Consider the following 27,296-nt stretch of genomic DNA (forward strand, 5'->3'; position numbering starts at 1 on the left):
TTAGCTAAGTGCTAAATCACGCCAATAAAATGCTATTAACACCATAGTAACCATCTGTGACAACTACCAACCACCTAGTAACACCATAGCAACTACCCAGAATACCCTAGCAACCGCCTAGCAACCACCCAGAACACCCTAGCAACCACCTAGCAACCACCCAGAACACCCTAGCAACTGCCTAGCAACCAACCAGAACACCATAGCAACCGCCTAGCAACCACCCAGAACACCCTAGCAACCGCCTAGCAACCACCCAGAACACCCTAGCAACCACCTAGCAACCACCCAGAACACCCTAGCAACAGCCTAGCAACCACCCAGAAAACCCTAGCAACCACCTAGCAACCGCCTAGCAACCACCCAGAACACCCTAGCAACCGCCTAGCAACACCCTAGCAACCACCCGGAACACCCTAGCAACTGCCTAGCAACCACCCAGAACACCCTAGCAACCACCTAGAACACCCTAGCAACCACCTGAACAACATGAATAAGCCATATCTCAGCAGCAGAACATCGTACAGATATGGTTGTTGGCTCGTATGCAATCATGTACCACACTCTAGCATCCGAGTGTCGAGTTTTGCCACTGCAAGCACCATTCACATTTTCTTCTGGAAATGTACGTTCTAGTTAATGGTGCTTGCCTATAGGCAAAGCAACATTAGTGTTATTGCTCATACTTATTATTATTCTTTTTTTTATTCCGCCGCTTTTTTGACGCGCTACTCCTCCCGCAGTTTTTGTCACAGACCCCTGAATGAGGTGTCAAAACGTGCGGCCTATTCGGGAATGGTGTGCTATGACTTTTATAAGCGATCGGGGGTGCGGTGGTCGCCCCAGGGGCGAAAAAGTCGACGAAAAAACGCATAGACTTAACATTACGTCAAACTTTGACGAGTCATAGCTCAGAGTTGGGATTTCGTAGAAATGTGAAATTTACCACATTTGGAGAGGCTGGCAGGCTCTGTAAGAACATACCTCACAATGGGGTAAAAGTTGCACCCCTGGGGGGCAGGAGCGGCCCAAACTTTTCCTATTGACTTAACATGGTGTAGGACGTCCCATGAAATGGAGAGAGAGAGAGAGTAAGCGATTTTGTATTGAACATAACTCTGGATCACAGTGTCATAGAGACAAGGGGGCGGGTTCATTTTACTCAGACGACCAATCAGTCTCTCCGGATCATTGTGAAGCTATCAGGCCACGCCCCTAGCAACCATTTAGAGCACCTTAGCAACAAGTTCCATAGACTTCCATTGAAAGAGATCAAATGGATATCTCTGGATAGAAGAGTCATAGAAACATGAGGGTGGTCTCGTTTGACTCGGGGCAGCAAACAGCCAATCATGAATCACATCAACACTTCCTAGCCCCTCCCTAGCAACCATTGTCGAGCACCTTAGCAACCAAAATTCACAGACTCATAGCTCAGAGCAAGGATGTCGCAGAAACGTGTAATTTGGCACATTTAAAGAGACTGGCAGGCTCTGTAAGAACATACCACACAATGGGGTAAAAGTTGCACCCCTGGGGGGCAGGAGGGGCCCAAAGTTGCCCCAATGAAGTACTATGGTGTAGGACAGCCCATGAAATGGGCTGTCCTACACCATAGTAAGCGATATTCTATTGAACATAACTCTGGATCACATTTGAAGAGGCGGGTAGGCTCTGTAACAACATAGCACACAATGGGGTAAAAGTTGCACCCCTGGGGGGCAGGAGGGGCCCAAAGTTGCCCCAATGAAGTACTATGGTGTAGGACAGCCCATGAAATGGGCTGTCCTACACCATAGTAAGCGATATTCTATTGAACATAACTCTGGATCACATTTGAAGAGGCTGGTAGGCTCTGTAACAACATACCACACAATGGGGTAAAACTTGCACCCCTGGGGGGCAGGACCGGCCCAAAGTTGCCCCATTCACGTACTATGAAACCGCATTTGTATTGAACATAACTCTGGATCACAGTGTCATAGAGACAAGGGGGCGGGCTCATTTTACTCAGACGACCAATCAGTCTCTCAGGATCATTGTGAAGCTTTCAAGCCACGCCCTAGCAACCATTTAGAGCTCCTTAGCAACAAGCTCCATAGACTTCCATTGAAAGACATCAAAGGGATATCTCAGGATATAAGTGTCATAGAAACACGAGGGTTGGCTCGTTTGACTCGGGGCAGCAAACAGCCAATCCCCAATCACCTCAACACTTCCTAGCCCCTCCCTAGCAACCATTGTCGAGTACCTTAGCAACCAAAATCCAGACAGGGATATCTTCCATTCTGAATGTCAAAGAGACGTTGGAGTTGGTTTATATCATTCATACTGACAAGCAGCCTTTGGAGTTTCATGATTGGCAGCTGCCAAGCCAATCCCTAGCAACAAAAGAGAGTACCCTAGCAACCATTTTGCAAGACCTATATCTCTGCATCAAAACATCGTATAGAGATGGGGGTTGGTTTATACATTCACACTGACTTTGGAGCTTTATGATTGGCAGCTGCCAAGCCACTCCCTAGCAACCAAACAGATTACCCTAGCAACCGTTTTGCAAGGCGTATATCTCTGCATCAGAACATCGTATAGAGATGGGGGTTGGCTCTTTTGACTCATGCTAGCAAACAGGACTTGCTACATGCTACACATGCTAGCAGTGAATAGCTACATGCTAATTTTGATTAGCTAAGTGCTAAATCATGCCAAGAAAATGCTACAAACACCACAGTAACCATCTGTGACAACTACCAACCACCTAGTAACAACATAGCAACTACCCAGAATACCCTAGCAACTGCGTAGCAACGCCCTAGCAACCACAAAAATACCATGGCAACTGCCTAGCAACGCCCTAGTAACCACCCAGAACACCCTAGCAACTGCCTAGCAACCGCCTAGCGACCACCCAGAACACCCTAGCAACCGCCTAGCAACCACCCAGAACACCCTAGCAACCGCCTAGCAACCACCCAGAACACCCTAGCAACCACCTAGCAACCGCCTAGCAACCACCCAGAACACCCTAGCAACCGCCTAGCAACCACCCAGAACACCCTAGCAACCGCCTAGCAACCACCTAGAAACCGCCTAGCAACCACCCAGAACACCCTAGCAACCGCCTAGCAACTGCCTAGTAACCACCCAGAACACCCTAGCAACCGCCTAGCAACCACCCAGAACACCCTAGCAACCGCCTAGCAACCGCCTAGCAACCACCCAGAACACCCTAGCAACCGCCTAGCAACCACTCAGAACACCCTAGCAACCACCTAGAAACTGCTTAGCAACCATCCAGAACACCCTAGCAACCACCTAGCAACCGCCTAGCAACCACCTAGAACACCCTAGCAACCGCCTAGCAACCACCCAATACACCCTAGCAACCACCCAGAACACCTTAGCATCTTCATAGCAAACTCCAAGAACACCCTAGCAACCGGGTCGTGTTTTTTGCCACTGCAAGCACCATTCACATTTTCTTCTGGAAATGTACGTTCTAGTTATTATTCTTCTTCTTCTTCTTCTTCCACTTTTTTTTCGTCTCGCTACTCCTCCCGCAGTTTTTGTCACAGACCCATGAATGAGGTGTCAAAACGTGCGGCCTATTTGGGAATGGTGTGCTATGACGTTTACAAACGATCGGGGGTGCGGTGTTCGCCCCACGGGCGAAATAGCGGCGAAAAAAAACGCATAGACTTACATTGAAAAAAACGTAAAACGCCTCATAGCTCAGAGCGAGGATTTCGTAGAAATGTGAAATTTACGACATTTGAAGAGGCTGGCAGGCTCTTTAAGAATATACCTCACAATGGGGTAAAAGTTGCACCCCTGGGGGGCAGGAGCGGCCCAAAGTTTTCCCATTCATTGTCTATGGCATAGGACGGCCCATGAAATGGGCCGTCCTACACCATAGTAAGCGATTTTTTATTGAACACAACTCTGGATCACAGTGTCATAGAGACAAGGGGGCGGGCTCATTTTACTCAGACGACCAATCAGTCTCTCAGGATCATTGTGAAGCTATCAGGCCACGCCCCTAGCACCCATTTAGAGCACCTTAGCAACAAGTTCCATAGACTTCCATTGAAAGAGATCAAATGGATATCTCTGGATAGAAGAGTCATAGAAACATGAGGGGGGTCTCGTTTGACTCAGGGCAGCAAACAGCCAATCATGAATCACATCAACACTTCCTAGCCCCTCCCTAGCAACCATTGTCGAGCACCTTAGCAACCAAAATTCACAGACTCATAGCTCAGAGCAAGGATGTCGCAGAAACGTGTAATTTGGCACATTTAAAGAGACTGGCAGGCTCTGTAAGAACATACCACACAATGGGGTAAAAGTTGCACCCCTGGGGGGCAGGAGGGGCCCAAAGTTGCCCCAATTAAGTACTATGGTGTAGGACAGCCCATGAAATGGGCTGTCCTACACCATAGTAAGCGATATTCTATTGAACATAACTCAGGATCACATTTGATGAGGCTGGTAGGCTCTGTAACAACATACCACACAATGGGGTAAAAGTTGCACCCCTGGGGGGCAGGAGGGGCCCAAAGTTGCCCCAATGAAGTACTATGGTGTAGGACAGCCCATGAAATGGGCTGTCCTACACCATAGTAAGCGATATTCTATTGAACATAACTCAGGATCACATTTGATGAGGCTGGTAGGCTCTGTAACAACATACCACACAATGGGGTAAAAGTTGCACCCCTGGGGGGCAGGACCGGCCCAAAGCTGCCCCATTCACGTACTATGGTGCAGGACAGCCCATGAAATGGGCTGTCCTACACCATAGAAACCGCATTTGTATTGAACATAACTCTGGATCACAGTGTCATAGAGACAAGGGGGCGGGCTCATTTTACTCAGACGACCAATCAGTCTCTCAGGATCATTATGAAGCTTTCAAGCCACGCCCTAGCAACCATTTAGAGCTCCTTAGCAACAAGCTCCATAGACTTCCATTGAAAGACATCAAAGGGATATCTCAGGATATAAGTGTCATAGAAACATGAGGGTGGGCTCGTTTGAATCGGGGCAGCAAACAGCCAATCCCGAATCACCTCAACACTTCCTAGCCCCTCCCTAGCAACCATTGTCGAGGACCTTAGCAACCAAAATCCAGACAGGGATATCTTCCATTCTGAATGTCACAGAGACGTGGGAGTTGGTTTATATCATTCATACTGACAAGCAGCCTTTGGAGTTTCATGATTGGCAGCTGCCAAGCCACTCCCTAGCAACAAAAGAGAGTACCCTAGCAACCATTTTGCAAGACCTATATCTCTGCATTAAAACATCGTATAGAGATGGGGGTTAGTTTATACATTCACACTGACTTTGGAGCTTCATGATTGGCAAATGCCAAGACACTCCCTAGCAACCAAACAGATTACCCTAGCAACCGTTTTGCAAGGCGTATATCTCTGCATCAGAACATCGTATAGAGATGGGGGTTGGCTCTTTTGACTCATGCTAGCAAACAGGACTTGCTACATGCTACACATGCTAGCAGTGAATAGCTACATGCTAATATTGATTAGCTAAGTGCTAAATCACGCCAATAAAATGCTATTAACACCATAGTAACCATCTGTGACAACTACCAACCACCTAGTAACACCATAGCAACTACCCAGAATACCCTAGCAACCGCCTAGCAACCACCCAGAACACCCTAGCAACCACCTAGCAACCACCCAGAACACCCTAGCAACTGCCTAGCAACCAACCAGAACACCATAGCAACCGCCTAGCAACCACCCAGAACACCCTAGCAACCGCCTAGCAACCACCCAGAACACCCTAGCAACCACCTAGCAACCACCCAGAACACCCTAGCAACAGCCTAGCAACCACCCAGAAAACCCTAGCAACCACCTAGCAACCGCCTAGCAACCACCCAGAACACCCTAGCAACCGCCTAGCAACACCCTAGCAACCACCCGGAACACCCTAGCAACTGCCTAGCAACCACCCAGAACACCCTAGCAACCACCTAGAACACCCTAGCAACCACCTGAACAACATGAATAAGCCATATCTCAGCAGCAGAACATCGTACAGATATGGTTGTTGGCTCGTATGCAATCATGTACCACACTCTAGCATCCGAGTGTCGAGTTTTGCCACTGCAAGCACCATTCACATTTTCTTCTGGAAATGTACGTTCTAGTTAATGGTGCTTGCTTTAGCAAGGCATCATTATTGTTATCCGTCATACTTATTATTATTTTTATTTTTATTCTTCCACACAAAAGTTTGGCGCGCTACTCCTCCTGGACCGTTTGTCACAGACCCATGAATGAGGTGTCAAAACGTGCGGCCTATTCGGGAATCGTGTGCTATGACTTTTATAAGCGATCGGGGGTGCGGTGGTCGCCCCAGGGGCGAAAAAGTCGCCGAAAAATCCCATAGACTTAACATTGCGTCAAACTTTGATGCCTCATAGCTCAGAGCGAGGATTTTGCAGAAATGTGAAATTTACCACATTTGGAGAGGTTGGCAGGCTCTGTAAGAATATACCTCACAATGGGGTAAAAGTTGCACCCCTGGGGGGCAGGAGCGCCCCAAAGTTTCCCATTGACTTAACATGGTGTAGGACGGCCCATGAAATGGGCCGTCCTACACCATAGTAAGCGATTTTGTATTGAACATAACTCTGGATCACAGTGTCATAGAGACAAGGGGGCGGGCTCATTTTACTCAGACGACCAATCAGTCTCTCAGGGTCATTGTGAAGCTATCAGGCCACGCCCCTAGCAACCATTTAGAGCACCTTAGCAACAAGTTCCATAGACTTCCATTGAAAGAGATCAAATGGATATCTCTGGATAGAAGAGTCATAGAAACATGAGGGTGGTCTCGTTTGACTCGGGGCAGCAAACAGCCAATCATGAATCACATCAACACTTCCTAGCCCCTCCCTAGCAACCATTGTCGAGCAGCTTAGCAACCAAAATTCACAGACTCATAGCTCAGAGCAAGGATGTCGCAGAAACGTGTAATTTGGCACATTTAAAGAGACTGGCAGGCTCTGTAAGAACATACCACACAATGGGGTAAAAGTTGCACCCCTGGGGGGCAGAAGGGGCCCAAAGTTGCCCCAATGAAGTACTATGGTGTAGGACAGCCCATGAAATGGGCTGTCCTACACCATAGTAAGCGATATTCTATTGAACATAACTCTGGATCACATTTGAAGAGGCTGGTAGGCTCTGTGACAACATACCACACAATGGGGTAAAAGTTGCACCCCTGGGGGGCAGGACCGGCCCAAAGTTGCCCCAATGAAGTACTATTCATGGGCTGTCCTACACCATAGAAACCGCATTTGTATTGAACATAACTCTGGATCACAGTGTCATAGAGACAAGGGGGCGGGCTCATTTTACTCAGACGACCAATCAGTCTCTCAGGATCATTGTGAAGCTTTCAAGCGACGCCCTAGCAACCATTTAGAGCTCCTTAGCAACAAGCTCCATAGACTTCCATTGAAAGACATCAAAGGGATATCTCAGGATATAAGTGTCATAGAAACATGAGGGTGGGCTCGTTTGACTCGGGGCAGCAAACAGCCAATCCCCAATCACCTCAACACATCCTAGCCCCTCCCTAGCAACCATTGTCGAGCACCTTAGCAACCAAAATCCAAAGAGGGATATCTTCCATTCTGAATGTCACAGAGACGTGGGAGTTGGTTTATATCATTCATACTGACAAGCAGCCTTTGGAGTTTCATGATTGGCAGCTGCCAAGCCACTCCCTAGCAACAAAAGAGAGTACCCTAGCAACCATTTTGCAAGACCTATATCTCTGCATCAAAACATCGTATAGAGATGGGGGTTGCTTTATACATTCACACTGACTTTGGAGCTTAATGATTGGCAAATGCCAAGAAACTCCCTAGCAACCAAACAGATTACCCTAGCAACCGTTTTGCAAGGCGTATATCTCTGCATCAGAACATCGTATAGAGATGGGGGTTGGCTCTTTTGACTCATGCTAGCAAACATGACTTGCTACATGCTACACATGCTAGCAGTGAATAGCTACATGCTAATTTTGATTAGCTAAGTGCTAAATCATGCCAAGAAAATGCTACAAACTCCATAGTATCCATCTGTGACAACTACCAACCACCTAGTAACACCATAGCAACTACCCAGAATACCATAGCAACTGCCTAGCAACCACCCAGAACACCCTAGCAACCGCCTAGCAACCACCTAGCAACCATACAGAACACCCTAGCAACCACCTAGCAACCGCCTAGCAACCACCCAGAACACCCTAGCAACCGCTTAGCAACCACCCAGAACACCCTAGCAACCGCCTAGCAACCACCTAGCAACCACCTAGCAACCACCCAGAACACCCTAGCAACCGCCTAGCAACCACCCAGAACACCCTAGCAACCACCTAGCAACCGCCCAGAACACCCTAGCAACCACCCAGAACCACCTAGCAACCACCCAGAACACCCTAGCAACCGCCTAGCAACCACCCAGAACACCCTAGCAACTGCCTAGCAACAACCTAGCAACTACCTAGCAACCACCCAGAACACCCTAGCAACTGCCCAGCAACCACCCAGAACAGCCTAGCAACCACCTGAAAAACATGAATAAGCCATATCTCAGCAGCAGAACATCGTACAGACATGGTTGTTTGCTTGTATGCAATCATGTACCACACTCTAGCAACCGGGTCGTGTTTTTTGCCACTGCAAGCACCATTCACATTTTCTTCTGGAAATGTACGTTCTAGTTATTATTCTTCTTCTTCCACTTTTTTTTCGTCTCGCTACTCCTCCCGCAGTTTTTGTCACAGACCCATGAATGAGGTGTCAAAACGTGCGGCCTATTTGGGAATGGTGTGCTATGACTTTTATAAGCGATCGGGCGTACGATGTTCGCCCCACGGGCGAAATAGCAGCGAAAAAAAACGCATAGACTTACATTGCGAAAAGCACGTAACGCCCCATAGCTCAGAGCGAGGAATTCGTAGAAATGTGAAATTTACGACATTTGTAGAGACTGTCAGGCTCTTTAAGAATATACCTCACAATGGGGTAAAAGTTGCACCCCTGGGGGGCAGGAGCGCCCCAAAGTTTTCCCATTCATTGTCTATGGCATAGGACGGCCCATGAAATGGGCCGTCCTACACCATAGTAAGCGATTTTGTATTGAACATAACTCTGGATCACAGTGTCATAGAGACAAGGGGGCGGGCTCATTTTACTCAGACGACCAATCAGTCTCTCAGGATCATTGTGAAGCTATCAGGCCACGCCCCTAGCAACCATTTAGAGCACCTTAGCAACAAGTTCCGTAGACTTCCATTGAAAGAGATCAAATGGATATCTCTGGATAGAAGAGTCATAGAAACATGAGGGTGGTCTTGTTTGACTCGGGGCAGCAAACAGCCAATCATGAATCACATCAACACTTCCTAGCCCCTCCCTAGCAACCATTGTCGAGCACCTTAGCAACCAAAATTCACAGACTCATAGCTCAGAGCAAGGATGTCGCAGAAACGTGTAATTTGGCACATTTAAAGAGACTGGCAGGCTCTATAAGAACATACCACACAATGGGGTAAAAGTTGCACCCCTGAGGGGCAGGAGGGGCCCAAAGTTGCCCCAATGAAGTACTATGGTGTAGGACAGCCCATGAAATGGGCTGTCCTTCACCATAGTAAGCGATATTCTATTGAACATAACTCTGGATCACATTAGAAGAGGCTGTTAGGCTCTGTAACAACATACCACACAATGGGGTAAAAGTTGCACCCCTGGGGGGCAGGAGGGGCCCAAAGTTGCCCCAATAAAGTACTATGGTGTAGGACAGCCCATGAAATGGGCTGTCCTACACCATAGTAAGCGATATTCTATTGAACATAACTCTGGATCACATTTGAAGAGGCTGGTAGGCTCTGTAACAACATACCACACAATGGGGTAAAAGTTGCACCCCTGGGGGGCAGGACCGGCCCAAAGTTGCCCCATTCACGTACTATGGTGTAGGACAGCCCATGAAATGGGCTGTCCTACACCATAGTAAGCGATATTCTATTGAACATAACTCTGGATCACATTTGAAGAGGCTGGTAGGCTCTGTAACAACATACCACACAATGGGGTAAAATTTGCACCCCTGGGGGGCAGGACCGGCCCAAAGTTGCCCCATTCACGTACTATGGTGTAGGACAGCCCATGAAATGGGCTGTCCTACACCATAGTAAGCGATATTCTATTGAACATAACTCTGGATCACATTTGAAGAGGCTGGTAGGCTCTGTAACAACATACCACACAATGGGGTAAAATTTGCACCCCTGGGGGGCAGGACCAGCCCAAAGTTGCCCCATTCACGTACTATGGTGTAGGACAGCCCATGAAATGGGCTGTCCTACACCATAGAAACCGCATTTGTATTGAACATAACTCTGGATCACAGTGTCATAGAGACAAGGGGGCGGGCTCATTTCACTCAGACGACCAATCAGTCTCTCAAGATCATTGTGAAGCTTTCAAGCCACGCCCTAGCAACCATTTAGAGCTCCTTAGCAACAAGCTCCATAGACTTCCATTGAAAGACATCAAAGGGATATCTCAGGATATAAGTGTCATAGAAACATGAGGGTGGGCTCGTTTGACTCGGGGCAGCAAACAGCCAATCCCCAATCACCTCAACACATCCTAGCCCCTCCCTAGCAACCATTGTCGAGCACCTTAGCAACCAAAATCCAGACAGGGATATCTTCCATTCTGAATGTCACAGAGGCGTGGGAGTTGGTTTATATCATTCATACTGACAAGCAGCCTTTGGAGTTTCATGATTGGCAGCTGCCAAGCCACTCCCTAGCAACAAAACAGAGTACCCTAGCAACCATATTGCAAGACCTATATCTCTGCATCAAAACATCGTATAGAGATGGGGGTTGGTTTATACATTCACACTGACTTCGGAGCTTCATGATAGGCAGCTGCCAAGCCACTCCCTAGCAACCAAACAGATTACCCTAGCAACCGTTTTGCAAGGCGTATATCTCTGCATCAGAACATCGTATAGAGATGGGGGTTGGCTCTTTTGACTCATGCTAGCAAACAGGACTTGCTACATGCTACACATGCTAGCAGTGAATAGCTACATGCTAATTTTGATTAGCTAAGTGCTAAATCATGCCAAGAAAATGCTACAAACACCATAGTAACCATCTGTGACAACTACCAACCACCTAGTAACACCATAGCAACTACCCAGAATACCCTAGCAACTGCCTAGCAACGCCCTAGCAACCACAAAAAATACCCTAGCAACTGCCTAGCAACGCCCTAGTAACCACCCAGAACACCCTAGCAACTGCCTAGCAACCACCCAGAACACCCTAGCAACCGCCTAGCAACCACCCAGAACACCCTAGCAACCGCCTAGCAACCACCCAATACACCCTAGCATCTTCATAGCAAACTCCAAGAACACCCTAGCAACCGGGTCGTGTTTTTTGCCACTGCAAGCACCATTCACATTTTCTTCTGGAAATGTACGTTCTAGTATTGTAATTACTATTCACCTAGACAAAACTTTGGCACGCTACTCCTCCCGCACCGTTTGTCACAGACCCATGAGTGAGGCGTCAAATCAACCGGCTCATTGAGGAGAGGTGTGCTATGACGTTTCTAAGCGATCGGGTTTACGATGTTCGTCCGTCGGGCGAAAAATCAGCTGGAAAATGTCCCATAGACTTAACATTGGCACAAATATTGTGAGATCATATCTTTGGATCAGAAGGTCATAGAAACTTGGGGTTGGGCTCTATTGACCCGGCCTATTAAGCAGCCAATAAGTAGTGACATAATAACTTCATAGCCGCGCCCTAGCAACCACTTAGGGCACCCTAGCAACCATAAAACAACATTTACAAGCCATATTTCAGCTCCAGAAAATAGTAGAAACATGGAGTTCGGCTTTTTTGACTCAGACTGTCAACTAGTCTTTAAATATCATCCCATAAACTGTATAAGCACACCATAGCAACCATATAGAGTACCCTAGTAACCATACAAACACATGAATAAGTCATATCTCATCACCAGAACATCGTACAGGCACAATCATGTGCAACCGGGTCGTGTTTTTTGCCACGGCAAGCACCATTCACATTTTCTTCTGGAAATGTACATTCTAGTTAATGGTGCTTGCTTTAGCAAGGCATCATTATTGTTATCCGTCATACTTATTATTATTTTTATTTTTATTCTTCCACACAAAAGTTTGGCGCGCTACTCCTCCTGGACCGTTTGTCACAGACCCATGAATGAGGTGTCAAAACGTGCGGCCTATTCGGGAATCGTGTGCTATGACTTTTATAAGCGATCGGGGGTGCGGTGGTCGCCCCAGGGGCGAAAAAGTCGCCGAAAAATCCCATAGACTTAACATTGCGTCAAACTTTGATGCCTCATAGCTCAGAGCGAGGATTTTGCAGAAATGTGAAATTTACCACATTTGGAGAGGTTGGCAGGCTCTGTAAGAATATACCTCACAATGGGGTAAAAGTTGCACCCCTGGGGGGCAGGAGCGCCCCAAAGTTTCCCATTGACTTAACATGGTGTAGGACGGCCCATGAAATGGGCCGTCCTACACCATAGTAAGCGATTTTGTATTGAACATAACTCTGGATCACAGTGTCATAGAGACAAGGGGGCGGGCTCATTTTACTCAGACGACCAATCAGTCTCTCAGGGTCATTGTGAAGCTATCAGGCCACGCCCCTAGCAACCATTTAGAGCACCTTAGCAACAAGTTCCATAGACTTCCATTGAAAGAGATCAAATGGATATCTCTGGATAGAAGAGTCATAGAAACATGAGGGTGGTCTCGTTTGACTCGGGGCAGCAAACAGCCAATCATGAATCACATCAACACTTCCTAGCCCCTCCCTAGCAACCATTGTCGAGCAGCTTAGCAACCAAAATTCACAGACTCATAGCTCAGAGCAAGGATGTCGCAGAAACGTGTAATTTGGCACATTTAAAGAGACTGGCAGGCTCTGTAAGAACATACCACACAATGGGGTAAAAGTTGCACCCCTGGGGGGCAGAAGGGGCCCAAAGTTGCCCCAATGAAGTACTATGGTGTAGGACAGCCCATGAAATGGGCTGTCCTACACCATAGTAAGCGATATTCTATTGAACATAACTCTGGATCACATTTGAAGAGGCTGGTAGGCTCTGTGACAACATACCACACAATGGGGTAAAAGTTGCACCCCTGGGGGGCAGGACCGGCCCAAAGTTGCCCCAATGAAGTACTATTCATGGGCTGTCCTACACCATAGAAACCGCATTTGTATTGAACATAACTCTGGATCACAGTGTCATAGAGACAAGGGGGCGGGCTCATTTTACTCAGACGACCAATCAGTCTCTCAGGATCATTGTGAAGCTTTCAAGCGACGCCCTAGCAACCATTTAGAGCTCCTTAGCAACAAGCTCCATAGACTTCCATTGAAAGACATCAAAGGGATATCTCAGGATATAAGTGTCATAGAAACATGAGGGTGGGCTCGTTTGACTCGGGGCAGCAAACAGCCAATCCCCAATCACCTCAACACATCCTAGCCCCTCCCTAGCAACCATTGTCGAGCACCTTAGCAACCAAAATCCAAAGAGGGATATCTTCCATTCTGAATGTCACAGAGACGTGGGAGTTGGTTTATATCATTCATACTGACAAGCAGCCTTTGGAGTTACATGATTGGCAGCTGCCAAGCCACTCCCTAGCAACAAAAGAGAGTACCCTAGCAACCATTTTGCAAGACCTATATCTCTGCATCAAAACATCGTATAGAGATGGGGGTTGGTTTATACATTCACACTGACTTTGGAGCTTCATGATTGGCAAATGCCAAGACACTCCCTAGCAACCAAACAGATTACCCTAGCAACCGGTTTGCAAGGCGTATATCTCTGCATCAGAACATCGTATAGAGATGGGGGTTGGCTCTTTTGACTCATGCTAGCAAACAGGACTTGCTACATGCTACACATGCTAGCAGTGAATAGCTACATGCTAATATTGATTAGCTAAGTGCTAAATCATGCCAATAAAATGCTACAAACACCATAGTAACCATCTGTGACAACTTCCAACCACCTAGTAACACCATAGCAACTACCCAGAATACCATAGCAACTGCCTAGCAACCACCCAGAACACCCTAGCAACCGCCTAGCAACCACCTAGCAACCGCCTAGCAACCGCATAGCAACCATCCAGAACACCCTAGCAACCGCCTAGCAACCACCTAGCAACCACCTAGCAACCACCCAGAACACCCTAGCAACCGCCTAGCAACCGCCTAGCAACCACCCAGAACACCCTAGCAACCGCCTAGCAACCACCTAGCAACCACCCAGAACACCCTAGCAACCGCCTAGCAACCACCCAGAACACCCTAGCAACCGCCTAACAACCACCCAGAAAACCCTAGCAACCGCCTAGCAACCACCTAGCAACGCCCTAGCAACCACCCAGAACACCCTAGCAACCGCCTAGCAACCACCCAGAACACCCTAGCAACCGGGTCGTGTTTTTTGCCACTGCAAGCACCATTCACATTTTCTTCTGGAAATGTACGTTCTAGTATTGTAATTACTATTCACCTTGACAAAACTTTGGCACGCTACTCCTCCCGCACCGTTTGTCACAGACCCATGAGTAAGGCGTCAAATCAACCGGCTCATTGAGGAGAGGTGTGCTATGACGTTTCTAAGCGATCGGGTGTACGATGTTCGTCCGTCGGGCGAAAAATCAGCTGGAAAATGTCCCATAGACTTCACATTGGCACAAATATTGTGAGATCATATCTCTGGATCAGAAGGTCATAGAAACTTGGGGTTGGGCTCTATTGACCCGGCCTATTAAGCAGTCGATAAGTAGTGACATAATAACTTCATAGCCGTGCCCTAGCAACCACTTAGGGCACCCTAGCAACCATAAAACAACCTTTAAAAGCCATATTTCAGCTCCAGAAAATAGTAGAAACATTGAGTTCGGCTTTTTTGACTCAGACTGTCAACTAGTCTTTAAATATCATCCCATAAACTGTATAAGCACACCATAGCAACCATATAGAGTACCCTAGTAACCATACACACACATGAATAAGCCATATCTCAGCACCAGAACATCGTACAGACATGGTTGTTGGCCCAATCATGTGCAACCGGGTCGTGTTTTTTGCCACTGCAAGCACCATTCACATTTTCTTCTGGAAATGTACGTTCTAGTTCTTCTTCTTCTTCTTCTTCCACTTTTTTTTCGGCGCGCTACTCCTCCCGCAGTTTTTGTCACAGACCCATGAATGAGGTGTCAAAACGTGCGTCCTATTTGGGAATGGTGTGCTATGACTTTTATAAGCGATCGGGCGTACGATGTTCGCCCGCCGGGCGAAATAGCAGCGAAAAAAAACGCATAGACTTACATTGAAAAAAACGTAAAACGCCTCATAGCTCAGAGCGAGGATTTCGTAGAAATATGAAATTTACGACATTTGAAGAGGCTGGCAGGCTCTTTAAGAATATACCTCACAATGGGGTAAAAGTTGCACCCCTAGGGGGCAGGAGCGGCCCAAAGTTTTCCCATTCATTGTCTATGGCATAGGACGGCCCATGAAATGGGCCGTCCTACACCATAGTAAGCGATTTTGTATTGAACATAACTCTGGATCACAGTGTCATAGAGACAAGGGGGCGGGCTCATTTTACTCAGACGACCAATTAGTCTCTCCGGATCATTGTGAAGCTATCAGGCCACGCCCCTAGCAACCATTTAGAGCACCTTAGCAACAAGTTCCATAGACTTCCATTGAAAGAGATCAAATGGATATCTCTGGATAGAAGAGTCATAGAAACATGAGGGTGGTCTCGTTTGACTCGGGGCAGCAAACAGCCAATCATGAATCACATCAACACTTCCTAGCCCCTCCCTAGCAACCATTGTCGAGCACCTTAGCAACCAAAATTCACAGACTCATAGCTCAGAGCAAGGATGTCGCAGAAACGTGTAATTTGGCACATTTAAAGAGACTGGCAGGCTCTGTAAGAACATACCACACAATGGGGTAAAAGTTGCACCCCTGGGGGGCAGGAGGGGCCCAAAGTTGCCCCAATTAAGTACTATGGTGTAGGACAGCCCATGAAATGGGCTGTCCTACACCATAGTAAGCGATATTCTATTGAACATAACTCAGGATCACATTTGATGAGGCTGGTAGGCTCTGTAACAACATACCACACAATGGGGTAAAAGTTGCACCCCTGGGGGGCAGGACCGGCCCAAAGTTGCCCCAATGAAGTACTATGGTGTAGGACAGCCCATGAAATGGGCTGTCCTACACCATAGTAAGCGATATTCTATTGAACATAACTCAGGATCACATTTGATGAGGCTGGTAGGCTCTGTAACAACATACCACACAATGGGGTAAAAGTTGCACCCCTGGGGGGCAGGAGGGGCCCAAAGTTGCCCCAATGAAGTACTATGGTGTAGGACAGCCCATGAAATGGGCTGTCCTACACCATAGTAAGCGATATTCTATTGAACATAACTCAGGATCACATTTGATGAGGCTGGTAGGCTCTGTAACAACATACCAAACAATGGGGTAAAAGTTGCACCCCTGGGGGGCAGGACCGGCCCAAAGCTGCCCCATTCACGTACTATGGTGCAGGACAGCCCATGAAATGGGCTGTCCTACACCATAGAAACCGCATTTGTATTGAACATAACTCTGGATCACAGTGTCATAGAGACAAGGGGGCGGGCTCATTTTACTCAGACGACCAATCAGTCTCTCAGGATCATTATGAAGCTTTCAAGCCACGCCCTAGCAACCATTTAGAGCTCCTTAGCAACAAGCTCCATAGACTTCCATTGAAAGACATCAAAGGGATATCTCAGGATATAAGTGTCATAGAAACATGAGGGTGGGCTCGTTTGAATCGGGGCAGCAAACAGCCAATCCCGAATCACCTCAACACTTCCTAGCCCCTCCCTAGCAACCATTGTCGAGGACCTTAGCAACCAAAATCCAGACAGGGATATCTTCCATTCTGAATGTCACAGAGACGTGGGAGTTGGTTTATATCATTCATACTGACAAGCAGCCTTTGGAGTTTCATGATTGGCAGCTGCCAAGCCACTCCCTAGCAACAAAAGAGAGTACCCTAGCAACCATTTTGCAAGACCTATATCTCTGCATTAAAACATCGTATAGAGATGGGGGTTAGTTTATACATTCACACTGACTTTGGAGCTTCATGATTGGCAGCTGCCAAGACACTCCCTAGCAACCAAACAGATTACCCTAGCAACCGTTTTGCAAGGCGTATATCTCTGCATCAGAACATCGTATAGAGATGGGGGTTGGCTCTTTTGACTCATGCTAGCAAACAGGACTTGCTACATGCTACACATGCTAGCAGTGAATAGCTACATGCTAATATTGATTAGCTAAGTGCTAAATCACGCCAATAAAATGCTACAAACACCATAGTAACCATCTGTGACAACTACCAACACCCTAGCAACTGCCTAGCAACCAACCAGAACACCATAGCAACCGCCTAGCAACCACCCAGAACACCCTAGCAACCGCCTAGCAACCACCCAGAACACCCTAGCAACCACCTAGCAACCACCCAGAACACCCTAGCAACAGCCTAGCAACCACCCAGAAAACCCTAGCAACCACCTAGCAACCGCCTAGCAACCACCCAGAACACCCTAGCAACCGCCTAGCAACACCCTAGCAACCACCCAGAACACCCTAGCAACTGCCTAGCAACCACCCAGAACACCCTAGCAACCACCTAGAACACCCTAGCAACCACCTGAACAACATGAATAAGCCATATCTCAGCAGCAGAACATCGTACAGATATGGTTGTTGGCTCGTATGCAATCATGTACCACACTCTAGCATCCGAGTGTCGAGTTTTGCCACTGCAAGCACCATTCACATTTTCTTCTGGAAATGTACGTTCTAGTTGTAACGTGTTATTCTAACATTCATATTAGTAATATTCATATTAGGCTACTATTACTCTCTCTCTCTCGCTGACTCCTCTAGGGGTCGCCACAGCGGCAGTAATACGCCATTCATTTTACTATCACTAATACTAAAATTAATATTAGTGATTTCTTTATTCATTCAAATTCAATAAATATATGATTGTTTGAAAGTGCAAAAATGTTGAGACCTAAACTTCATTGGTTCTAGCGTGTCAAGCACATTTGAGCTTTCGTGTTTACCGTATCATATTTAATTGATAAGCTCTTATGTAACTTATGTACGCTGATCAGTGTTGTGAATAAAAGTCTAAATTAAATCAGTTGAATGATGGACTCACCGGCCGATCTCTGAACTATTTGAACAAGTCAGGATGAGCGAGTGACAAGCGCTGAGGCAGATTTGATGCGTTGCCTCCCGTTTGCATAGTGGAGCATTGAGGACTCTTGCTTCACCTTTCTCATTACTTTAGTAGCCAAAGTAATGCCATATTTCACTCCTACTGCTCTCTATTTATTAATGTGGGGCGTGTAGAATTAGCTTCCTCTGTTTGATCGGTTTGATCCATTGTGTTCCTCCGTTGTCACCGTTTGCCGGTTTCGCGTCAGTTTGGGTAGCGCACTGCCGCCTAGCGGTGAACTTCGAAACAGCAGCGCATCAAATACCAAATTGAACAAAATTATGATATTGTACCGTTAGAAATATAATATATAGCGGTATTTTTGCAGTACCAGTTTACTGCGCATCCCTAAGTGGGACACAGAACATCATTAGGTTTCTGAAATGTTTCAATTCTCCCGTCGCAGCGAGTTTGATTTACAGGCGATCTGACCAATCGTAATCCGCCATTTTTGTCCGAAAAAAAGAGGTCAGGAGATTTAGTAGATTAACGTCAGTGGATTTGAACTTGAAAAGCGGAGTGTGTACAGAACATTGCTTCTGATGTTCATTCATGTTTATTTGATGTTATTAATGAACTAAGGAAGAGATGATCGGTTCACGAGCGGCTTTAACTGACGCTCTACAGCGATCTGTCACACACACTAAAGAGCCACAAAACGCTGTTTAAATTTGAAAGTTGAGACTTTGTTTCATATCAAAAGTCAGCTGGTGTGTCCTGTCTGGCGGTGTGTTGTCAGTGTCTCTCTGCTCCGCGGTGTGTTTTTCACTGCGTGAGAACATGGTGTGTGTGAGAGCAGAATGGCGTGTCGGACATAGCAACAGTAACTAAAGGGGGCGGGTCTTCGTGAACAGTCAATCATTAATCATGTGTTTGAGTGATGTGTGAAACTAAAATTAATCAACAGCAACAAAAGTCCTGCATTTTACCTGAAACCAGGACACACGCTTTCATTAAAGTCTTGTGGTTGAATCACAGGCATGAACACAGTTGTGTTTTTAACTGGTCTGGATGGAAGATTTGCCCTTAAATCAGAATGAAGAGAGTAAAGAATCAGACACACTGATATTGATGTGATTGTGTCATTAACTGAGTAACAGACCAACAGCGTTTACAGTGTGTGAATCTATTAACAATATATTACATAGAGCTTTACACAAGAGCACAATGATGATCATTAATAGACCGAAACGTACAGGATTGTAACTCATTACACTGCTGTGTATTAGCAATTTCATAAAAATCAAATATTATAAGCACATCTTTTATAGAAATGATATACCTGAGATCCGGCCGTTTGTCTCCACTCTTAAACTTCATTGGATGATCCATAGAGACGTCACTCTTCACAGACACACAGCTGGACTCTGGGCTTGAGCTCTTCTGCTGGACTGAACTGGTTTATAAAGAATACAGACTTATAAAAGACCACATAAATCTTGTGTACTTTTGCTTTAATGTCTGTGACTTACACTGTGTTTCAAACTTTGATGACAATTATTGTGATAAATTAACTCTTTTTCATGATTCAACAATTGTACCAAAGCGACTGAGAAAACCAGTAATATTAGGAATTAGGAATTCAAAACAAACTAATTGAAATCAACTACAGAATTATAAAATCACATGACTCTTCTCAAAGGCACAATGGAGGACGACGGCTCATCGACTACAGAGAGCAATGTTTAGCTGAGCTTTAAAGATAACCCACCGTACTGTACTCTAGTGACGTGCTCTTGCTGTGAAACATCACTGTTCTGACCAGACGCCGTGAAGCGGTCAACAAATCTGAACCCGTATTCATCAAGCCTCTGAGAATTACTCATTAATCTGAAGTGTCAGTCTTAGAGATGCTTCACAACACTTTGCTGTGCCACAAACGGGATTTTGGAAGATGACATAGGCATGGACCAATCACTGAATAGATTTCCTTATTTAAGAATATTCTCAGATAAATTCCCATTGAATGGTGAAATTCCTAAGAGGAGTTTACATTCAACACTAATAATCATTCAGTTAATAATTTTCAAGAGAATACATTGAGATATACACAACCACATTGTGATGAAAAATAAACACGTTTTCCTCCATGTCTTAATCACACATTTTAAACCTGTGTGCTGTTAACTGATCAGCCTATATACACCGTAAGCTGGATTTCAGGATATATTCAGACGCCATGGATTCCACAAGCAAACGGAGCTGGCGGGAGGAAGAGGCGCGAGCGCTTGCTGAATTAGTCGAACGGCGGAAACAAGTTCAGCCCAACATTAACCCGCGCTGACAAAGATGATGATGCTCTGTCCAAACCATATCTGTCAAACATTTCAAAAACATTCATCCTCTCCTGAAAGATCTGCGCACGCCTCTGTCTCCTCAGTGCGTCACAAGCCCTACTGGCCCCTTCTGACCACTGGAGACCTCTCGAGCGCTCTTAATAACTGCAGGAGGAAGATGATCCTCAGCTAAAGACATTTGATAACTTGCTTTATTCTTAAGATTGGAAGTAGGAGTAAATGTCATGAATGCTCACCACTTTAAGGGTTAGTTCACCCAAATATTAAAACTCTGTCAGTAATTACTCTCTCATGTCGTTCCAAACCCGGAAGACCTTTGTTCATCTTCGGGACACAAGTGAAGATATTTTTGATTAAATCTGAGAGCCGTCTCACTCCACAGCAACGTCACTGCAACTTTCAAGGCCCAGAAAGGTGGTAAAGACATAGTTAAAATAGTCCATGTGACTCCAGTAGTTCAACCTTAATGTTATGAAGCGATGAGAATACTTTTTGTGTGCAAAAACCCCTAAAATAACGATTTTATTCAACAGTCTCTTCTCTTCCATGTCATTCTCCTGTGCTGGTGACGTGGTGTAAACAGTGCAGCGCTTCTGTTCTCCGTCAGAACGGAGGCTCACGATTGGCCAGCATCACACGCATCACACACATGACCAGCGCCGGCCAATAGTGAGCCTACGTTCTGACGTATTAAGGTTGAACCACTGGAGTCACATGGACTATTTTAACAATGTTTTTACCACCTTTCTGGACCTTGAAAGTTGCAGTGACGTTGCGGTCAGTGGAGGGACAGAACGCTCTCAGGTTTAATCACAAATATCTTCATTTGTGTCCCGAAGATGAACAAAAGTCTTACGGGTTTGAACGACATGAGAGAGTAATTAATGACAGGATTTTCACTTCTGGGTGAACGAACCCTTTAAGACTAAAATGACACTTTGAGAAGCTTGATAAATACGGGCCCTGAACCAGCAGTTTAAAAAATCACTCAATTTTACACCAACTCCATTATATAAAGCTGGAAGAAACCTCAGCTTACATTTACTTGATGTCATTGCTAGCATTAGACTGACTGACTGAGAAAACTTATGATTCTAATTCAAAAGTGTCATACTATAAGCACATCTTTTATAGAAATGATATACCTGAGATCCGGCCGTTTGTCTCCACTCTTAAACACTGGTGGATGATCCATAGAGCGGTTACTCTTCACAGACACACAGCTGGACTCTGGGTTTGAGCTCTTCTGCTGGACTGAACTGGACAGAGAACAGATCCAGTTTAATCCTTTACATTACTGTGATTACATTCATCCTGCAGCAAAACTACTTTGAGGAAACAATGATATTTTCATTTAATATTTCATGTTAGTTTCAAAACAAAAATAGGCAAAAAAATAATATTTTTTCTGTAAACTTCCTTTGATCTCTCTCTGTGTGTGTGTGTGTGTGTGTGTGTGTGTGTGTGTGTGTGTGTGTGTGTGTGTGTGTGTGTGTGTGTACTGTTTCACACAGAAACAACTTTTTTCAATATTTAACAGTGTTTGTTGAAAGTACCTGCATCCTGGAGACAAATCTCCATCTCTGGACGCTTGTGAATTACCCATGATGCAGGAGAATCTGATGAGAAAAAGGATCATGTGACTGCGTTAACTCAAGCTCATTGGGCCTTTTCACACACAAACAAGTCGACCATTAGATTTATAATTTTATGAAAAATAACCGAGAAACTTATGGAGTTTCCTTTGTTTCTTTTTTAATTCAATCAAACATAATGCGTTTGATAGTAAAACTAATTATTTTGTAATTGAAAAAATTTAAATATAGCAAAAAACACTTCTTAAGGCGTAAAAATAAAGAAGTTGATAAAATGATTTGCAGTGCATGTAAAGTAGTGGGCGTGGTCAACCTGTCACTTCGACCCAGGGTGACCAATAGGAAAGGGCCTTCCACTCTGGTTGGTAGAGACCGCCCACTGACACACAGCTTTATTATCAAGCAAAACTTTTCAACTAGCAAGCAAAAGATTTAGACCCGCAAAAAAAAAAACACAATTTGTGCGTTTGTGATGAAAAGTGTTCGAAATGCACAAATAAAAATAAGGTTTTCAAAGATTTACATGCATATCAACTTTGAACCTTAAGAAGACTTTTTTTGGCAATCTTTTAATTTTTTTAATTACAAAATAATTATTCTCAAACACAGTAGGCTATGATTGAATAAAAAAGACACAAAGGAAACTGAATAGAAACGCTGATTGAACATGTTCGGGAGAAAAAGAAAACAAACCCGGACACACATCGACAGACACTGATGCAATATTTTTTTTTTAAAACGTGTTTGTTGGCGTTTGTGTGAATTGGCCTATGAATGTTTACACATAAGCTAAACTTCTGAAGAATCACAAACATCACGAAACACAAAGGAAACATTGAAGTGAAAGAAACCCTTTATCAAAGTTCAAGCAATCACGTAAAATGTCCTCCAGAGATTCAAATTAATATGAGAAAGTCACACATGAACACTCACCTTGATCAAACTTTTACAAGATACAGGATCTCAAATCCTCCAGCTTTAACATCATAAAACTACACGTAAACTCCTTCTTAAACCTTGATAACACTTTGATGCTCTGCTTTTTCCGTGTCGTAGGCCTATTCGTATTTTCCTGCTTAAAATGGCGTCAGGAGAACTTGCTTTCACTTTCTATTTGTGACGAGCGAGAGAGAGAGAGAGAGAGAGAGAGAGAGAGAGAGAGAGAGAGAGAGAGAGAGAGAGAGAGAGAGAGAGAGAGAGAGAGAGAGAGACGTAAACAGAGACGCGCGTTCACGAGAGCACCACGCATGCGTTTGAGAGCAGACGTTGCGTGAACGCGCGTTGGAGATTAATATTTTGTAAATAAAGTGGTAAATTATGTTTTTGCGCAAACAAAGCATTCACGCCTTTTTCAGATTGTTTTGATCTATTACTTTATTTTTTTATTCAATTTCGTTTTCTCTCTTTTCTCTTTAGTTTGTGAATTTATTCTTTTATACTAGCTTTTTGTTTGTTCATTAGTTTTTCTTCAATATTTCTGTTTTGTTTATACTTTTATTGTCTTTCATTCATTCTTATTATTTGTTCATCCTTGCCTTCATTTGTTCAGTTTTGTCTCTCATTAATCTTTCTGCAGAACGCAGAGTTCCTGATAATAAATCATTTGTTTGATCACATCTGTACGATATGAAATAAGTTTGTCATCATCCAATCATGTTTATAATTACATTTAGTAGATTAATTAAAACCATACAGTAAAAAATACTGTATTGTAAACTTTTGAACAGTTTAATGGTTAGTTTGATTTATTGTTCCTGCACTGATAACTTTATTGCACTTTGGACACTTTTAATTTAATAACTGAAATGGTCATGAGTCATTAAGAGGAAAGGACAGATAGAGAAATATTAAATAATGAATAAATCCTGATGTTGTAAAGTGATCTCTTCTGTTCCCTATCGCTACGGTCACTCGTGCTGCGTCACAGAAGCGATGGGAGAACTCCTGTTCCTCTGATTACTGAGACTTATAGAGTCATTGGGTCTCATTCATGAAACACGAGCAGAACGAATTTTTGTGTAAACCGTGTGTAAAGTGGTTCTGGCGTAAATTTTCGGATTCATTAAAATGTTCGTATTTTCCAAATGTTAGTTGGTACGAAATAAATCTACACCTGCTCCCAGCCACGCGTAAATATGTGTAACAGGTGTTATATTAATTTATTAATTTCATACAAAATCTCTCCCTTTGATATTATTAATTATTTTATATTTACATAATTATTTTGTATTCTGGACATTTATTATTTTAATATTGATTTATTTTATTTGAGATGTCATGTTTTTATAATTACATGGTCATTTTTCAGTTTTGTTAAATATGGTGCGTGGTTCCTTTAAGTCAACAAATGTTCCGGTTCCGGTTGCCCTCCTTCAGTTCGCGGTAAATGCGACTGAAGAGAGGTGAGTGTGTTGAAGCTCCGTCTGAAAAGTTTTATATGAGTTTTGTTTATTGTAATACAACATGTAATTTTGTTCTAAAATGCACTTTAATCTTATTCAAACATGTATGCAGTTTGTGTGAATGATGTGATCGACTTATAACATGTATTTTCGGAAAGAATTCTTTTAGCATGAGTGTGCAAGCTTTGTTGGCTAAAATAGTGCCTTTCACTGACAGGCCTAATTGTGAGAGAAGGCCACAGACTCGAGCTTGTTCTCATCTTTCTTTTTATTCATGCAGGTATGTTTTCTTTCAAGCTTTTGTTAATATTGTTTTGAACTTATGTAAAATGCTTTATTGTTTTTATGAAATCTGTTGAACAAACACGATTTGAATATATGAGAAACTTAAATACATGATTATAAAGATGTTAAAAGTGTAAAATGTGTGTAGTTCGCGGTAAATGCGACTAAAGAGAGGCCTAATTGTGAGAGAAGGCCACAGACTCGAGCTTGTTCTCATCTTTCTTTTTATTCATGCAGAATAAAATCCGGCCTGAGTAATTCCTGTTGCCCGGTCTCATTCATCTACAAACACAACACAACGCAGAGCTAAATGAAGACCGGTCACATATGCGTTTAACATCCGAACGTTTTGCTCATTAATAAGGCTGCATTTTAATTCACCTAATTGGGTACATATTTACACAGCATTTTGAAAAAATATTATATTAATTACATATGTTTTTTCTTTTTACTTTTATTATAAGAGCCAGTGATAGCATCTGCAAACGGAACACTTTAATCACATAATTAATTGCTCAATAGGGCTGGGCTATATTTTTTCGAAGTGAACTAATTCGTTTTTTGCAGTCGAGCTTCATGTCGAACCATTTTCTCTTCACTTCTGGGACTGTTCGATTAACAGATGAACCTCCAGTAACTGCGTCTGTAATATCTGCCAAGCTTCCTTTTTTAGGACCTGAACAGCTGTACAGTATGTTGAGACGGAGGCGCCAGAACTGCAAACTGATAGAATGCACGATCCTACGATATTTATTCAAAAGCAGATCGTGGAGACATTTTAATCATAATATTTGACGGTGCCCAGGGCCCCTTAGATGTCCTGGGCCCCTGGGCAATTGCCCAGTTGCCCTAATGGTTAATCCAGCCCTGAAAATGTGGCTTTTTGAATGAACTTCTGATAATAATAATATTAATAATAATATGATGCCCATATATAGTTGTCAGTCGGATTTAATGGGCGGGATTTATGGTAATTGAGAATGAGCGTGCACGCGCGTCCCATTTACGACAGATTGGAATTCATTAACACACACACACGTTTCACGATCACATCTGACGTTTACGAAGTATTTGTGAATCAGGAGAAGAGTTTTCGGGAAGGTCTCGTTACGCGCAAATCACTCACATATTTACTTGTATATTTACGAATGTTTCATGAATGAGACCCATTGTGATGATTATGGCTTACAGCTTATGAAAACCCCAAATTCAAAATTAGAATATTGTGAAGAGGTTTTCATAAGCTGTAAGCCATAATCATCAAAAGTATTACAAATAAAGGCTTGAAATATCTCACTCTGCATGTAATGAGTCTTTATAATATATGTCTCAGGATCTGGGTTGCTTCTCTGTTCTCTCTCACTCTCACACACACTCATCTCTCTCACTCACTAGCGCACACACACACTTTCTTACACGCTGTCATCACCTGTTGATCATCTCAATCAGCGCTCACACCTGTGTCTTGTCTTGTCTACTTCTGGTGTTTGTTCTCTCTGTTCTGTGTCGGATTATTGTGTGAGTAACTCTCTCATTTTGTTAGCAGAGGTGTTACCTGTGTCTAGTGGCGGGCAGATCGAGGCTTCGTGAAGCAATGAAACAGTTGAACCAAATGTGCCATATTGTTTCGGGGCTTCGAATCAATCCGACACCCGTCTCCACGGTGACACCTAGTGGTCACTTGCAGCTGTTGATCCTGAAACAACCTTGACGAGCCATTCAAAAAAATTTTTGTTTTTTTATTATTGTATTTTTCTAATATGTGAAGCTTGTAACCTATAGGCTCCTCACTGTGCATAATGTTATTTTGGTCCTGCAAAATGAATATTAATAAAGGAAATCAAGCCAATGTCTCACTTTTTTAGAGATTTTTATTGAAAAATATGAATTTCTCTGCTGTGGAAGGACTTATTTACAGATAATTTCTCCAGCCTTTGAAAAAATTCTCTCACAAGGGACACTTGTTGCTGGCATACAAATACATTTTTTAGCTAGGACATACAAATGAGGAAAGATTACTGCTCTCTCTCTCCAGTAAGTTAGTGGATCATGAGTTCTGGGCAAATACGCATCGTTGATGTATTTTTTCACTTCCACTGTGGCATCAGCTGTAGCATTGTGTATCATCTGGGTTTGATGGTATATTATGTGTACTCTGTCTGTCTCTAGCCTATCAGTCAATGTGTTGTGTAAATTTAAATGTAAGCCTAAATAGCCTATAACTAATCAA

At 44.2% G+C, this 27,296-nt stretch overlaps 1 protein-coding gene across 1 annotated transcript in view; it reads right to left on the minus strand.

Moving 5' to 3' along the window:
• LOC307005390 (NACHT, LRR and PYD domains-containing protein 3-like) overlaps positions 1-23,497 on the minus strand; it is a 274,937-nt gene extending 251,440 nt beyond the window's left edge. The window contains exons 1-5 of the mRNA XM_079625507.1: positions 23,313-23,497; positions 22,341-22,403; positions 21,930-22,043; positions 19,770-19,883; positions 19,417-19,512 (exon numbers count right to left, since the gene is read on the minus strand). Of these exons, the coding sequence (XP_079481633.1) occupies positions 19,417-19,512; positions 19,770-19,883; positions 21,930-22,043; positions 22,341-22,390 (374 nt within the window). The 5' untranslated portion in view covers positions 22,391-22,403; positions 23,313-23,497. The remainder of the gene's footprint in view (positions 1-19,416; positions 19,513-19,769; positions 19,884-21,929; positions 22,044-22,340; positions 22,404-23,312) is intronic.
• Between the last annotated feature and the right edge of the window lie 3,799 nt (positions 23,498-27,296).

Source organism: Phoxinus phoxinus (assembly GCF_949152265.1).
Source record: "Phoxinus phoxinus genome assembly, chromosome: 10".
Taxonomy (NCBI): domain Eukaryota; kingdom Metazoa; phylum Chordata; class Actinopteri; order Cypriniformes; family Leuciscidae; genus Phoxinus; species Phoxinus phoxinus.